The 17,889-nt window shown below is 39.8% G+C and overlaps 1 protein-coding gene across 1 annotated transcript in view; it reads right to left on the reverse strand.

The window, feature by feature from the left end:
• Positions 1-373: 373 nt before the first annotated feature.
• VWC2L (von Willebrand factor C domain containing 2 like) overlaps positions 374-17,889 on the reverse strand; it is a 154,837-nt gene continuing 137,321 nt past the window's right edge. The window contains exon 4 of the mRNA XM_032859866.1: positions 374-2,053. Coding sequence (XP_032715757.1) covers positions 1,905-2,053 — 149 coding nt within the window. The 3' untranslated portion in view covers positions 374-1,904. The remainder of the gene's footprint in view (positions 2,054-17,889) is intronic.

Below are 17,889 nucleotides of genomic sequence, written 5' to 3' on the forward strand. Positions count from 1 at the left end.
ACCGTTTTAAATGAAAACCCAGTTGATGAGACTAGAGAAGTGTGTCCTGAGAGTGGACCTATGGCAACAGAAGCATCACTCCACTGGGAGAAGACTGACCTCTTTCCCTTGGGGCTGCAGAGGGCGTAGAGGCTCACCAAAGCCATGGGCTGAGCCAGAGCTCGCACAGTATGCCACCCTGGCAGAAACCGATCTGTACTGATTATTCTAAACCACGCATTCTCAACCAGGTGACATTTTGTCCCTTCCCCACTCCTTGGGGATATTTGGCAATGCCTGGAGACAATCTGTTGTCACAATAAGAGTGTTGTTATTGGCACTGAGTGGATAGAGGCCAACCATGTTGCTAAACATCCTAAAAGTGCATGGGACAGCTCCCCCCACCCCGCCTTAACAGTGAATTGTCTAGTCCAAATGTCAACAGAATTCATCTTGAAAAACCTTGTTCTGGAATGCGGCACATCGTGAGAGCTATGGCAAAGCCCAGGCTCGGGTGGGAGTGGAAAAGCAAAGAACATCAGTGATGAAGAAAACCTTAAAGTTTTCTCAAGGACCCTGCCAGGTCTGCGCCAGGGTTGTCAAGACAGGAGAGCGGAATAAGCAACTAACTACACCATGTGGTGTCAAGAATCTTGACTCGAGGTGGCATCAGATACCCTGTGTATTTTATTTTTCTGTTACTATACGAGCAGCATTACCAGGGCAACCTTGAGATGCTTCAAAGTTTCACTTTAATTGTTCAGTATCGAATATATACATTTTAAAAAATGTTCAACAAATGGAATTGTATTGTGCAAGACTCACTCTACCCTAATCTTGAATTTAAATCAGCACTTGAGGTGGAAAGAGTGTCCTGAATCTGTGTTTTAGACCTAGGGCTGAGCGGTCATTACGAAAACATGGCAAACACAGTCCCAAACCATAAAACTGCCTGTGGGTACTCCTGGCTTGCAGCCAGATCTGAACTCAAAAGCCAGGAGTTTCCAGAAGGATTCAGATTCACAGTGGGGCTACTCACCCTGGTTCTGGTATGGAGAGGGCCAGGTGACAGAGCGGGTGTAGAGTGTTGACTTACAAGCCGAACTGAAATTCGGCATCATGAGAAAGTCTGGTGATTAATGCTACAGTTGTGAATTCCTGGCTCCCTTTGGATGCTGTAGTCAAGCTCGGGTGTTCTTCACATATTAGTTTTTGATTGGCAGTTTCAAGGTTTTGTGTCTGAAATGTGTGGTTTGTAAGTATTAAATTGTGATCTCCCACATACTGCACCAAACCCTGACCCCCCGCCCTGCCCCAACAGCGGGTCCAGCTGTAGGTAGCTCTCGTTTTCTGAACCTTACAGGGCATCTTTCACCCAAGGGGAGGGATGGTCAGTTGTTTTTGTGACCTCCTGGTCAGGAAGGGTCCTCACCCCCGATATTCCTTTACTAAAGCTTATATGACACCACTCCAAACTTAACCGTGCCATCAAATCTGACCCCATAGATTCTAAATACGAAAAGAAATTCTACAAGAGAAAAATGCCATGGGTGGTGATGTACAGAAGAGTAGAAATGATGCAAATTGGCGGACGGTGAGCTGGCAGGCTAGAGGTCTCACCAGAGAAGGAGCCTGTACGGGGCTGTTTCTTCCTTTTAGTTTCAGAAATCCAGTGGTCAAGTCACCATCAAGCACGGATAATTACAAAAGCGGTTTCGATAGCTATATACCATATATATTTTATATAGCAAGAGGGAAAGAGAGAAATTTCCTCTTAGTAAAATATTCACTTTTGTCAACCCTAAAAGGTTTTGCTGGTGACCCTGTTGTAGCTGGCAGGAGTTTGTTTGTTTTGTTTTGAACATGTGCAGTGTAGAAGCCATAGCATCCTTTCCTAAGAACTCCTCCTCGGTTGGGAAATTGTCCTACACAGTCTGCTTGCCTTGGCATTCACGTTTTGAACACTGAGCAGGCTTCCACCAGTCCCCGTTGTGACAGTGACAGATGTTACATTCATCCACTTTCACTTCAATGCCAGCCGGGATTATTGTTGTTCCTGCAAAGCAGTTTGGACCTGGAACACACATATACGTTGATTAGTTGATTAAATCTCAGAGGCTCCCTTTTTCTCTTCTCGACCCCAGTAAAAAAACCAACCCCCAAAGCCAGGAATGAGTAGGTCAGATTACTCGCCACAGTTTATTACTAAGGTATTTTCTAGCCATCTCTACTACTCTTTTGCACACAGCTCATAGTCCCTATGTGTATTTAAAAAAAAAAAAAATTGATCCAGTGCACAAAAAACCTTCTTATTGTCTGTTACTTGCAGTTTTCTTAAGTATGATTCTGTGGATCAAACTCTATTTGCTTTATCCTCTGGGGTGTAAATGTTGCTGAAGCAGCCTCTGAAACTCAAGTCGGAGTCTAACATGGTCTGCATCAGATGATGGTACCCTGTGGCCTGTCCTCTCACTTCCCGTGGTGGGTAGGTGACAATGAACTTCCTTATTGCCTGGCTTCAGCACCTCCCCAAAGCCCAGTTCCTGGAATCCCCAGATTGTTTCTTGATAACAATAAATAATTCATGACCAGATGATTTATTCATGTCCCAAACAGTCTTTGTTAGAGGTTCATTTGATTTTTATAAATGGAGCTCCTTTAATCTGCCAGCTATCTTTTTTTTTTAAAGAATGACCTAAATGGTTGGGCTTTTGAAAGTCAGCAGGAATTTTATTTTTCTTTTTCAGATTGAGAAAAGCTTTACTGAAAAAGTCACCTGCTCAGTATAGGTGAATATTTTTAAAATTCACCAGTGTTAGTTTTTCACTTCTCTTTCTCTCCTTTCCTTTACTTTCCCTTTCTTCCCAGTCTGCAAATGCTGGTATTCGGTATTGGTGATATTATTTCTCAAAATCAAATGGAATAAAAATTGCTTCCCCAAGGTGCAGTGGGGTGGTGCAAATTGCTCAAGTCTCTGAAGTACGTATTTGGATAAAGAGAGGGAATTCTGTCTACTCATGATTTATCAACCCAGCATTACTGGCTACTTTCCATAACCACTACAAAGTAACATACATCAATATCTGTGCTCTACTTTCACTTTCTTACTGCTTGATAAGAATTTACGAGATTATCTTTACCATCAAATAAATGAAATCAGGGGTGATTTGTAGTTCCACTTCATAATTGAAATCTTGTATAAAAATGGCAAATATGAAGTTATAATGCGTTCACACAAATCTATTTAATATGCTAGGATTTTAATCATCTGTTGCTTTAGCGCTCCCAGACTTCAGTTGTGGATACACTTGCCAATGGCCTTTGTTTACATATGCCTTTCTTTCATTTGGTGGCCAAACATCCCAGGGTGTGTACCTGTGCCTGGTTCTCATTGAGAACCAACCAGCAAGACTAAGAGGGATATAATGGGTCATCAATGACAAACACCTAGCAAACTGTCTGCTCTCACCCAGGATGGTGCTTCTTTTTATGATGCTGTGGTTATAAGCTCCTGGCCATCTTAACTGCTGATTACTTAAGGATCACTGTTTTAGAATTTAAGTCATTGTTTCATAGGTTGAACAGTCTTTGAGGCTACATCTCCCTGGAAAGATTTCACATGAAATCATTAATTTGTTCTGGACCCAGAAAAAAAGGGAATCTGCAGAGAGCTTGGCAAGGAGCCTTTTTCAAAATGTAGTTGGTTGTCTCATGGCTGTTGTTGACAGACCTCTCTCAGCCCAGCCAGTTTTAGGCCAGCCAGAATCTGGACAGAGCCAAACTAGCTTCGGAAGTCAAACTCGATGACCGCTACCACCTGTTTGCCTGGAGCCACCCCAGGGGAAGCAGTAGTTCCTCTCTCTACCTCGATTCTCATCAACTCTTTTCACCCGATTGTATACTTTTTTCCTTAACAGATGGGGGAAGGAAAAAAATGATTTCCAAACAGTGGTTCCAAAACAAAGAAGTCCCTGAAACAGGCAGAATGTGATCTACTGAAGAGTTTTTTCAGTTTCTTGAGGGGATTTGGAAACCTGTCTGCAGAATCTTAAGTGTGTGTTTACGTGTGTAAGAGGGGTCATTCTGCTGGTTCACAGTGGGCAGGTTCATCTCAATAGCACAATAAAAGAAAAAAGCAGGGAAAGATCTTTGAAAAAGATTTCTGACAAGTCACTGTGCATGTTTGAGAGAGATTTTACTAGTGCTCTAATTTTCCTACTTGTTCCTTTTTGCATGTGTTGGTGTTATACATGATCAGTATATATTTGGTCAGCCTCTCTAAATCATTTCTTAAGAGCCCCTTAGAATTTCCTGCTTTCTCAGCTCAGAAAGTATTAATTTATACTGATTGACAGAATGCAAGGAAAGATCCCTTGCACTTTGCCAGGATTGAACAGAGTCACTGCCTGTAAATAACATAACCACATCAATGGCCAACTTGGTGGCCAGAGATAGTTTACAGAATCCAAAATTCCTGTTTGATCTCATTAACAGTAATTTTATTAGCACCCTTCTGAGAGATTCAGGTTAACTAAAGCCTTAAGTTTGTGGTTAATAGTCTTACCTGCTTAAAAGTAATTTAGTTAATTGTCAAGCAGAATGGTTGGCCCTATTTAGAAACTGTTCTAGTTTTGTCCCTTCCCCCTCAATAGTGGTGATGAAAATATTACTTGGGCTTTGAGAATGTGAGTGATCCATGTGAGTTCCTTCCATAGGAGATCAATCCTTCTATCCTTTTTTTTTTTCCCCCCTTTGGGAGATGTTTTTTTCTTGGTTTGTGTGGAAGGATAAGTTGCTTAGAAGAGTAAACTCAATGGCAAAACTCAATGGCAAAAACAACATATTTAGTGCAAAAGACTTGGAGAGATCCTTAGAGGGGAACAGTGAAATGATTAAACTGAAGGATGGCAAAGAGGACCTGTGAGAAAAGGTTTAAAGGATAAGGATTATTTAATCTTGAAAGAGAAGACAGAGGAATAACTCAATAACTCTCAGGGAATTAAGGCTTATTATGTGAAGAATGGTGACCAACTCTTCTTTCTTCTGACACCTAAAATAAGAGGACATGGAGATAAATTGATTCTCAAGGAGTTAGAAACACATACACACACATGCACACACAGACACACACGAATCTCTCAGAGAAATGAGAACTAAGTAGACAGCTGTAGGGTGAGATCTCTTCTCTTAGACATCTTTAAGAACACAGGAGGAGTCTTCTGTCTGGTATGTTTGAAATTGCCAGCTCCTTAAAAGTAAGACCTGAATATCTGTCATTTCTTATGGTCCAGGCCTAATATTGTATTTGGCACATATTAAAAACTCTGTGTATCTTTATTTAACTAAATTAAATAGTATGAACTAGCTAGTTATATAACGGAAGCAAAATTATTTTCTGAACTAATACATCAGGCTTATATATATCAGGCTTATATATCATATATATAGCATATATATCAGGCTTAGTCCTAAAATATTGGTATAGAAATATTATCAATTAATAGTAACATAACAATAATTTTCTGAGCACCTACTTCATGCCAAGAGTATGTCTCATTTAATCTTTCCAATTAGCCATGTAATGTGCACATTCTCAAACTTTGTGCACCTTACAAGGTTTACAAGTCTATTTCTGAGCCTCAGAGATAGAAAATAGCTTGCCTGAGATCACATGTCTAGGAAGTGACATCAATGGGATATGAACTCAAATTTCTCTAATTTATAGAATACTTTTAATTGCCTACAAAAAGAGGCAGATGCCGATGAGTGCATTGCTGGCTTCCATTGCCCAGATCCTGAGTTTCTGATCGGAATTTAGAAATCCAGATGGTTTTGGTATTGAAGATGCATGCTGGGTTAAGTATCTTGATGGCTAAATAGAAGTGGGACTGTTTTTCTATAGGTCTTTGTCAGATTTATTGGTTTTATATTGTGTAGCCTTACAATCTTCAGAAAACACAATTCATCTAACAACTAAAAGAAATTTCCCGTGGAGAAGATTCTTGGATAGTGAGGCTTTGGTTTTCCTGTGGGCAGCAGCAAAATTCCCACTGGTACTAGAAGTACACCAAATGAGAAGCAGATTGAAAGTGAACTATGACTCAGGAGTCCTGGCTCAAGTCATGGTTCTGTGATTATCTATGTGACCTTCAGCGAGCACTGCTAACCCAATACTAATGGAACCCAATATGGTCTTGTCTCAGAAAGGATTCATATTTTTGGAAATGCAATAAAACTGGAAAGGCAATTCAAATATTTACTGGGAGTTGGAGCAAGGAGGGAAGAAGGAAAAGTAGACTAGGGATATTTCTACACCCCAAAAGAATTCTTCATGAGACATAATTTTCCCTATTATTCTGTGCATCTTTAAGTACTTAATTTGCACACTTACACAATAGAAAGAGGTTTGTGAACCTTTTCTTTTCCATAATGGAAATTATTCAAAAGAGATCTTTTAAAGGAGAGCAATATATGAAACATGTAAAAGCAGAGCTTCTCTGGTGAGGTGGCCATGAGGAGCCTGCAGCTCTGTCTTTCCGGCAGGACGTTTTCCCCATCTTCCCACTTCAACCTTGCAGAGATAGCTTATGAGGCATCTGCATAGACTATGGGGATCAGAGGGAGAGCATTTGGAGTGATCGCTTCCAGCTTCAGTAATCAAAGAAATCAGGAGAAAATAGATGTCATATTTGCTATTGTAAGAACTGAGCAGATTTATTTAGGCTTTAAAGTTCTTCTTGCTGAGCCCTGAAATTTCCTGCATTAAAGGATACATAAACTACATAGTAAAAGAAGTCTATAGCTACTCTGATCACATCTCCTGAAGACCCATGCTTGGTTATGATGTTAAATATCACATTGGTTGCATGGAGGAACAAATGCATAATCTGAAATAAGGTTGGGAAGAAAAGGATCTCAGAGCCGTGGGAGGTCATAACAGAGAACTTGACCTATGGGTCCGTGGAAAGATTTGGTGTGTGTTGGGGGAGGGATGTGTTGGGAGGGTATGACTCACTGAGGAAGCAGAAAAACTGTGGGGTTAGAGTGATGTATGTAGTAAGAAGTCACTAGAAGAATGGTGGTATGCAGAGCTGGTGCTTCATACTGGCCTGCAAGAACCAAGTGTTAAGTATTCGGGAATTTTTTAATCTTGTTGACATTATTTTGGCAATGGAAAGCCATTGAAACATTTTAAGTAGGGGTGTGTGTGTGTGTGTGTTTGCGCACAGATGCACATATGCGCACAGATGCACATATGCATGTATACATATATAATCATGAAGTAAAGACATTGATTCAAGAAACTGCACCAGTGTCATACCAGTGTCATTGTATGGTTCATCCACAGGGCACCTGCGATTGGATGAGACATGATATGTCTTGATGGAGGCAGGACCTTTGAGATTGCAGACAAAAAGCAGAACCCTCGGGTGCCTGGGTGGCTCAGTGGGTTAAAGCCTCTGCCTTTGGCTCAGGTCATAACCCCAGGGTCCTGGGATCGAGCCCTGCATTGGGGTTTCTGCTCAGCAGGGAGCCTGCTTCCCCCCACCCCTCTCTGCCTGCCTCTCTGCCTACCTGTGATCTCTGTCTGTCAAATAAGTAAAATCTTTAAAAAAAAAAAAAAAAAAAAGCAGAACCCTCGCGGGCCCTGGCCCCGGGTGATGGTAAAACACATCCCTTCTTTGCTTTGACACGTTAAAAGAATCTGCTAAGATGCTGGGGTAATATTAAATTAGTGTCAACAATTAACACATTGGCTTAAGTTAATTGATCATATTATTCCTATACAAAATAAGGTCCTAAGGGAAAATGCTCTAGGAAATGTGCAGTTTGACCTGGGGTGGGAGATGGGGGGGGTGGGAAGGGATTTAATTTCTAGTAAGACAGCTTAGTAGGAGCCCTGTTGGGGACCACGATCATGTGAAATCTAATGGAGATACTGGGCTGTTTGTGGGGGGAGAGGAGGATCCTATCAGTCAAACAACAAAGCCATGTTTAGATAGTTTAAGCTTAAAATACACTAATTAAAGTAAGTTTTATATACAGACTATCCAGAATACCAAAAAGAACGAAGTTTGAAGGTAATACAATCAGGAGCAAGGGCCAAACTCATGCTACAGACCCAATAAAAACACGCCTTGGGTACTGATAAAGCAGCTTGCTCCCTCGATATCACCAGCCTGGATGCTGCTGCTGGAACCGTCAGCACCGCTGCTTCTCTTACTAGTATTTGCCAGAATGGAGACTTCTTGGATTTACTAGTTTACAGTTCAAAGTCTACAGCAGGTGAGCCTGGGGATAGAGGTTAGTCAAGGGTCTGCACCTTGGCTACGAGGGAAGCTGAAACGCAAATAGTTGGTAGTTATAACTTCTTTAGGGAGAGGGAGGCTTTCCTTCTGCGCAGAAGACTCCCCAGTCATCGGAAAGAGGCTGTGGTTTATTGCTGGTGCTAAGAAGGATCAGGAAAGTCAGTGAGGGCAAACTTCACCTGTTTTGAGTTTTTTTCTTGTCTGACTGCCAGTATCCTTGTCTAGCAATCAGAACACAAAATAAACATTCAGAACAAGATTGCTCTAAATGTGAGTTTTATAGGTGTTAATAAGACAACGTTTCTGCCTTCAGGAGTTGATATGTGCGGATGAATCTGATACAAAGCACAAAAACAAACATGGCCGTTTCAAGACAGTCCCTGGAGAAAGTAAACAAGAGAGTGTAGTTGAGGGCCAGACCCGGAGTGGGAAGATTCTTTATAGTTTACAGAGCATGGCTGTATATGGTTTCTCATTTCATATTCACCCTAATACTGTAAGGTGGTTAACACAAATCCCATTACACAGGTGAAGGAAGTAACGCTCAGAGAGATGAAGGGACTTGACAAAAGGCAGAGAATACGCAGCAGGAGAACCTACATATCAGCCCTCCTAGTCTGACCCCTCTGGTTGACTACTTCCCTTGAGGAGAATCTTTCTTTTTTTTTTTTTTTTTTTAATTAACATTTAATGTATCCTTTGCCCCAAAGGTACAGGTCTGTGAATCATCAGGCTTACACATTTCTCAGCACTCACCATAGCCCATGCCCTCCCCAATGTCCATAAGCCAGCCACCCTATTCTTACCACCCCAACCCCCAAACAACCCTCAGTTTGTTTTGTGAGATTTAGAGTCTCTTATGGTTTGTCTCCCTCCCAATCCCATCTTGTTTCATTTTTTTTCCTTCCCTAACCCCCACAACCCCTTGCCCTGCCTCTCAAATTCCTCATATCAGAGAGATCATATGATAGTTGTCTTTGAGGAGAGTCTTTCTTTATGTGTACTACTATTTCCTCCAATGCCAGTCAGAATTGAACACTCTCCTATTCCCGACTCCCAGTTTTCTGTGACAGGGAACTCAGACAAAACCCAAATCTAGGCGATGTGACTGAATTTAGTTAATACTTTAGGAATCCTTCTTAAGAACTTTCATGGACAGCCTTATTCCTTCTTGACATGAAGTAGTATTTTGTTCGTTTTATAAAAGAGACAATGAGACCCAGAAATGTTTCGAGTGACTTTGAGAAAGCCACACAGCTGGTAAAGGATGGAACAGGCAGGTTGCTGTGTTCCGTTCCAGAAGCCAAACTTCTCTGTGAGTAGGAGCTACTTTTCATTTCCTCCAGTTTTGATAGCATTTAGGATGTTGTGGGACATATTGGAGAGAAACTGTTGGGATATTTAAGTTCCTATTTTGAGAGAGAGAGAGAGAGGAGGAGAGAGGTGTGTGTGTGTGTGTGTGTGTGTGTGTGTGTGTAGGTAAAGGGGTGAAGAAGCAAAAGGGTGAATGTAAAGCGGACGATGTGGAGCAGAGAAGCTCCAGAAGCTTGATTCAACCTCTTCTCTCTAACTGTGAAGTGGGAATTGCTCCCAAGACGCTGATCTCACTGAGGAGTCAGTGTGGTTTCTAGCGATCATCTCAGAGGGCGGCAGCCAGCCTGGCACAGAGACGTATCCATAGGAGATGCCCTGTCCTTGTGGCTTGTTGACCCAGATCCCATTTATTGTTAAAATAAAGTCTCTCCTTCCCAGAGACTAGGAAACCCAGGCTGGTCACGACTCCTTTATGGATGCTTCCGGATTACAAATTGGTCTGGCGCCCCTGAAAGTCCTCCTTCTGACGACAACTTCATATTGCTTAATGATCCCCTTTTGAGTATTGCAATTTCTGGCCTTGATTTGAAAATTTATTATTGACGCTTAGTGTCTTTTAGAAACTGGTTGTAAATGATCTTCCTGCCGCATAAATGAGGCAGATTCCTGTTGTGTGAGGCCATAAACATTCTATATTTCTTTGGCAGGGCATCTAAATCAGTGTTTCAGCAAACGGTAGGCTTGTAGGCCTCCGTCTGTGGGTAGAATTGGATTGGATTACGTTCTTCCCTTTAACTGATTTTAATTCTCTGCTTCATGAAGTCTGATAGATGTTATTATGCTATGGAAAAGCAAATAGGCTTTCTGATCAGGTGTACACTCATTTCCAACTATTACAATCTTGGAGAAAATGTTTCTTAAAAAAATAGTAATGCGAGCCGATCGCAGTTAAAATTTAAGTGACTGAAACCTCCCCAGTATCATGTTGAAATAGCCCTGGCCCAGACAGAGAGCAGTTACTTGCTGAAGGGAGCTTCTAGCTCCTTTCCCTTGGAGAATGAGGTACCTCTCTCTGCCTGCTTTAGTCATCCATCCCTACGTTACATTCCAACCATTTTATTAAACCTCAGAACAAAAAGCTTCCTCAGATTAAGGTGGCAAGTTTCAGGAAGGATTGTTTTCTCTGAGGCTGCCCTAGAGGTGCCTGTTAATCATTTTATTTGAAAATTCAATATCACTGAACTCCCACACAAATTTCAGTGTGAGAGCTCCGGAGAGTTTTCTGACCCTTAAGTATGTAAGATTTATAGCCTGGTGCTCCAATTAAGTAAAATGCAAGGAGCGGAGCGGAGAAAGGAAGGACGTGGTCAAGCTACACAATGGGGTAAAGGTTGGCTGCTCTTTCTCTCATTTCAGGCACATCAGCAGGCTGGGAGAATCAGGCTTGGTTCACATCCTGTATAAGTGGGACATACATGTCCAGGCTCACCTTCAAAAGGATGTGTGGCCAGAATGTGGCTTAATTTGATATTGTAGAAGACATTTTATCTGCTCAGTTTTTGCTTCAAATGATTAAATAGTACAACCCAATTTTCTAAGCTGCAATGAGACTGCCCTCCCCTTGTTACAGCAGTCAGTGGTTTTCAGGTAACTTTCATATTTCTTCTCAGCAGTCCTAAAGTTAGGAAGAACTGATATTAGTGTACCCATTTGACAGGTGAGAGAACTGAGGTTCAAAGAGAGAAGAGATGAGGTGATTTACTGCTCACTTATTAACTAGGTAAGAAGATTAGGGCTTGAGTCATACCCTCTATGTTTCAATCCCATTTCTGACATTTACAGGAGGTATGATCTCAGTGCCCCCAGCTGTAAAGTGGGAATAATGCTGAAATGAGTGTACCTGTCTTCTGGAGATTTTGAAAAAGCAAATGAATTAATACATGTAAAGTACTTAGAATGGTGCTTGTCACATACTGATACTAGGTAAATATTGCTATTTATTTATCATGCTGATTATTATTATTACCTGAGTTACAATCAAGGCTACTTTGGATGGGATATGGATTCTAGGCCCTTTGGTTGGTAGTCTAATTAAAAAAAAATAGGACATCAGTGAAGAAATTAATCTTATTAATGCCAATTTATATATGTGTATATATATATATATACATATATATATATTTTTTTTTTTTTGCAAAGTCAGTGAACATACAACAATAAAATTTTTTCTATGTGGATCTTCCCCAGGCCTATTCACTATTTACCAGGAAGCTAGATGGATAAAAAGAACACCTGAATAAAGAGCATCACTGGGGAGAATTAGGGGAGATCTATTAGTTTGAGCTAGCTGTTGACTATGGAAGGATCATTAGAAAAATGATTTAAAATGGTCTGTTTGGACTGCTAATGATAACTGGTTTTTTGTTATTTTGTTGTTGGAAAGAAAGGGTCCAGATACGGTGGGAGAAAGTCTAAGTTAAAGGATAACAAAGATTGCATAGTAAAAGGCAGAGTAGGCAGTGGTATCTATATATATCTAAATATCTGAATTATTTCTCTGCCCATCCATCTATTTGTCCATGATCTATTCAATCTTTTATGCATTTTTAAAAAACAAAAACAGGTTAAGTATAAATGCCTGTTAATAATGGACATATTGAATGAATTATGTGAACAGCTCCATACTCTTCAGTAACCATTCAAAATAATGTATTACTACCTCCAGCTGACTTGCAGAGATTTTCTTGAGTTCTTATTGAATAAGAAAGGCATTATACAGAGAGCTGGGTACAATATTTTAATAAAATAAATGTAGATAAACAAACTTCTGTTTGTATGTTGGTATAGAATTATATGCAAATAGAGAAAAAATAAAGAAGTACCAATACTACATTGTTGACATGGATTATCTTGCTGGAGGGAAGGATTGCTGATGGGGAAGGAGATGACTAGGACAAAGGAGCAGGATAAAAACATGTGCATTACGATTTGTGCAAGTGTTTCTATGTATAAAAACAGAGAATTCTTACATTGCATTGCATTTTAAAATCAATGTATATGTTTAATGATTAAAACCTTTTCCTCTTAAAACCTGGTATAAATTGATAATGCAGCAGACAGACCCATTTAGATGTGAGGAAATATAGTGAAAATCATAAAAAGGGGCAGACAAAGCAGAACTCTCAATATTCATTTTCTTGAATCTAGAAGTTTTATGGCTGTGCTGTTTATTACAGTAGCCACTAGCCACGTGTGCCTAGGGGACACTGGAAATGTGGCTAGTCCAAAATGAGATGTGCTGTAAGTGTAATAAATATCAGATTTCAAAGATTTAATATGCCTTTGAATGTAAGAAAAAACAAGTAAAATAGCTTATTAATATTTACTATGTCAATTACATATTGGATGAAAATATTTGGGGTATATTGAGTTCAGTAAAATATATTATTAAAATTCATCTCTTTACTTTTCTAAAGTGGCTAATTAAAAAAATTTTTAAAGTTGTTCAAATTTAAGATAATATTAGAAAACTTAAAATGACACATGTGACTTTCATATTTCTATTATTACCAGCATTGAGGGATTTTTAAAAATTTTTTAAAGTATTTTTTAAAATATTTTATTTATTTATATATTTATTTGACAGAGAGAACACAAGCAGGAGCAGGAGGGGGAGAAGCAGGCTTGCCCAGCAGGGAGCCCGATGCAGAGCTCAATCCCAGGACCCAGGGATCATGACTCCAGCCAAAGGCAGATACTTACCCTTAACCGACTGAGTCACTTGGGCGCCCCCCAGAATTAAGGAATTACAAGACTATAACAAGGTGTTAGTAATGGCCCAGAGGAAACTACCATTTACATAAACCTGGTAGGAAAGAATGCTAGGTGTTGTGGAAAAGGGCATATTTTCAGCACAGGGATTCTCAGTGTGGGCCCTTGATCATCAACATCATTGGGAACATCTTTGAAATGCAAATTTTCCAGCCATGCCAGATGCCAAGTGAATCAGAACCTCTGGCTATGGAACCCACAATCTGTGTTTTAACAAACATTTCAGGTGATTTTGATGCAGGCTAACATTTGAGAACCACTACTTTAGAATAAGGGAGACCTTGGATAAAAACCTTACCATTGGGCACCAGGAAAATAGCATAATTAGTCTGAGTTTTGGAAGATGTCTCAAAATAGACTGAGCTCATCCAAAAAGCAATGAATTCATCATGCTACAAGAACATAGGCTTTTAGCCATGGGGTCATTCCTGAGGAGAAATTTTGAGCAAGTAAATGGTAGTTAAATGGTTCAATTACTTTCAAGTTTCAGCACAGCCTCTGAGTTGTCATTATTGTGTTTCTTTGATAAGTGTGATTTTTACCCACATGACAGCTTTGAGAATCAAAGAATCGTGTGTGAAACTTGGCATTTGGAACCATTTTGGATGCATTAATGACCTCACTTTCCAAAAAACAAGTTGGTTATCACTGGAAAGAAAATAGTATATATTTATCTTTGGGATAGAAACATGTTAGAAAAGCTTGTATTACTTAGTTTTGTCCAACTGTCATATAAAAAAAATTTTTTTTAAGCAACAAACTTTCTACTTTTGACAGCTAACTTAGTATCTTTGAAAATTGCCTACTTCATTGACGAAAAATTGCAAACCTTTTTATTTCCTTAATATGCTTGAGTAAACACACTAAAATGGAAGTCACATCCTTGTTGGGGAGAGGAGTATAAATCAACAAAATGGGCATGACCACACACAGACACACACACACACACCACATCACATTTCATAATGGAGGTAAAGAGAAAAATTTCCATTTTCATTCTTTATCTTCGAAGACACAAAATGCTTTGCAACTGGAAAAAAAGGTGATAGGCAGATTATTTCATTATTGGGTTATATGACCAAAGATGCCTGACTGACATTTCTATGATTTTCAGAGCAATGTATTATTAGACATGCCGTGGGTAAATTAAGAAACAAAGTGACATTTTCTTTAATGTCCATCTAGATAGTTAATAACTATGGTACAGAAATGATGACAAGATTAGTAAAAATAAATAGTATAAATAAGAGTCTAGTCTGGAAACATTTTAGTCTAGCTATATAATGTCCACCAGATAGATGTATTTCCTTCTCATATGCATTTAGCACAAGTAGATCTTGAATATAAATAATGTGATAAAATTATGAAAAATGAAGAATACACCTACCAAGGGGATTTAATCTAGTCTAGGAGTCAGAGAAGGGTGCCTTAAGGAAGCGATGGGTGATAATGGGAGGAAGGGACAAGAGAGTGACATTTGAACAGCTCCTAAGTGCAATGAAAGCTTGGCACGAAGGGAAGCATTTGAGATTCTGCAGAGAATCAATGAGAGGAAGGACCAAGGACAAAAATAGATACCTTTGTAGGAGCTAATTCTTTGTGTGTGTGTGTGTGTAACTATATTTTGGATTTTGGATTGCATCTAAAGGGCAGGTGAAACCATGACATCACCAGATATACTTTTTAAATAGTATACACTGGGTTCAGTGTGGACAATGAGTTGAGTAGAAGTGAAGGCTGTGTTGCAGAAGGTAGACCAATTTAAACAGTTCTTGAATTAGTCCAGGGAAAGAGAATCATGGTTTAGACAAGGATGGTGGCCCTGGCAATAGAGAGCAAAGAGTGAATTTGAGCAGTATTTAGGAGGTGAATCAACATGATTTGGTGATAGACCAAATGTGTGAAATAAAGTAGAAGATGATTTGAGCAAGGATGCAGGACACTGATGAATGAACAGAATTTGAGGGAAGGCAGAAGAGAATGCAGTTAATGTTAGAAAATCTGAACCTATGTGCCCATGAACCATCTAAGTGGAGATGAATAACAGAACAGAACTGACTGAACTGGGCAGAGAGAGTTGGGAGTGTCTGGTAAATGAATGGTAATTGAAGCCAGGGGAGTAGCCGTGGTTTCCCTGGAGCTCAGTGTAGTACAAGAAGAGACTCTAGGGCATCAACATCATTTAAAGAGCAGATAGAGGAGTTGGAGCCCATCAAGGTGACTTGAGAAGTCTTCAAAGAGGAAGAAAAAAAATAACAGTATGTGGCATCAAAGGAGCAAAAGAAAGGACATGTTTCTGGTAGGATAGGTGACAGCAGTGTCAAATGCTCTGGAGAGGGCAACTGATACCTAGATAGAGACAAGGTTATTGGTGATTCATGAGAGCAATTTCTGTGGAGTAGTGAAGGCAAAAGCCAGGCCAAGGAAGATTGAGGAATAGTGGGCAGGAAGGGGAATATAGACTTGAAGTCCAGTCAGTAGCTCTATGAGGCCAGGGTTTAAGATGAGTGAGATGAACATGTTTAAATGGTGGTGGAGAAAAAATGGGGGAGAGAGAGGTTGAATATAAAGAAGCAGGGTTGGAGGGATGGGAAGAATTCTTGATGGGACAGTCTCTGAGAAAGCCAGAGAGCATGGAATAATGACTTTGATAGCAGATAGGGAACCTCCTCCATGGTAATAGGCAATAAGAGGCTGAGGGAGTTTCTGTGACAATTTCTATTTCCTCTAGGAAGTAGGAAGTAGCACTAATCTGTGGAGTGGAGGGAGAAGGTGAGGAAAGAGAGGGGTTGAGGCAGTCTTTTGAGGAAATGAAAAGGCTAACTAGGGAAACATAATGAAATTGTTGCACAGTTCGAAGGTCCAGATGAGGATGGTGACCACATGTAATGGTACCAATTTGATTGTTTGTGCAGTTGTCCCCTCTATACTTCAGCAATATTAAGGAATAGTGCCCCAGGTAGGCAGTCATTATGGAATGACCCTATGACCTTGGGACGAGTCACTGATTCTCTCTGTGCCTCTGTCTCCTCATCTGTGACCTGGAATCCTGATAGGATTGTTGTGATTATTAAATGAGTTAATACCCACAAAATACTGAGAATAGTTAGCATATTGTATGCATCCTGGAAATGTTAGCTATGCTCCAGCTTTGGGGTTTGGGCAGGCGTGTGAGGACAGGAGAAAAGGGAAAGGAGTTATTAACAAGAGTGTGGTTGAAATTGTAGACAAAGGAATTAAGCTGGAGAACAAAGAAAGTGAAGCTTATTCCCAAAATAACTAGGTTATTTTGTATTTACTGGACGTCCTTCTAGTATAGGGCCTAAGAATATAGTAGGCTAGTTTTGCTGACAGAATTATAGTGTTGGTGGAAAGTGAAATAACATTATCTGTGATTTGTCATTTCAGGTCCTAAAGTAAACCTTGACTGTGGTATCCAATGCGTAAAGGATTTACATTAAGAAGATTGTTGTGTTGTTGTTGTTATTTTATGAGAACTTTAGCTTGAAGCACATACTGTATGTCACATTTCATGGTCTGAACTCCTGTAAAACGGGAACGTTCTTAAAAAGAGAGAAAAAAAATCCTAAGCAATATTAAGGGAATCCCCTCAAGTTAAGGCAATTTTGTTTAAAGGCTGTAAATTTGCCAACTGTTTATGTTCTTTTCCTTGAGGTCCACAATGCAATTTAAAACAAAAAACAATCAGTTTGGCCCAAGCTTGAATTGCTGCAGAATAAACAACCTCCAAAACTGAACTTTAGAAGGAACTCTCTGCATTGCTGATGTACTGAAACACTCAGAGGTGCAGTTTTGTCTCCAAGAATATATTTTGTATGGTCATTCAGATCATGCTTGAGACCCTGGCCTTTTATCATAAACATAAATGGACTTGAGACACCAATATTTATTTCTAGGTAGGAAAATTATTGAGGTTTCATATGGAAAAAAATATTATTGAAGAGCCTGTCGAGTTCTCTGAAAATAGGAAAATAGTTTCATGCACTAATAAGCAAATACATAAAATACAATTACCTGCTTGCTGCCCCCTCCCCCCTCCCCATCCCTGGAAAGTCTAGAAGCCTTGATTTTATTCTTGCCTATGGAAATGATTTTTCCTTCAGTTTAGAGGAAACATTTAGAAGTGGGGAGGGTGGGGAAAAGAAGGATCCAGATAGTCTATGTTAGGTACAAATATTGCCAGTCTTATCTCAAAGATATCCACAAATCTGCTGCCTTCCCGGGAATAGCCAATGGCCAGATATCAATTATTCAGGATAGTTTATTTATTCACTTATCCAAAAGCATTTATTGAAGGGCACCTATGTGCAAATTGATAGAGATACAGTGATCATAAGATCAATTCCCATAAACTCTCAAGGAGCTTACGCTCTAGCAGGAGTGAGGTGGATACATCGAAACTGGACTTCTTTGGAGAATGTATGAAGGAACCTAA

The sequence above is a fragment of the Lontra canadensis genome, unplaced genomic scaffold, assembly GCF_010015895.1.
Source record: "Lontra canadensis isolate GAN:19392208 unplaced genomic scaffold, GSC_riverotter_1.0 scaffold18, whole genome shotgun sequence".
Lineage (NCBI taxonomy): Eukaryota > Metazoa > Chordata > Mammalia > Carnivora > Mustelidae > Lontra > Lontra canadensis.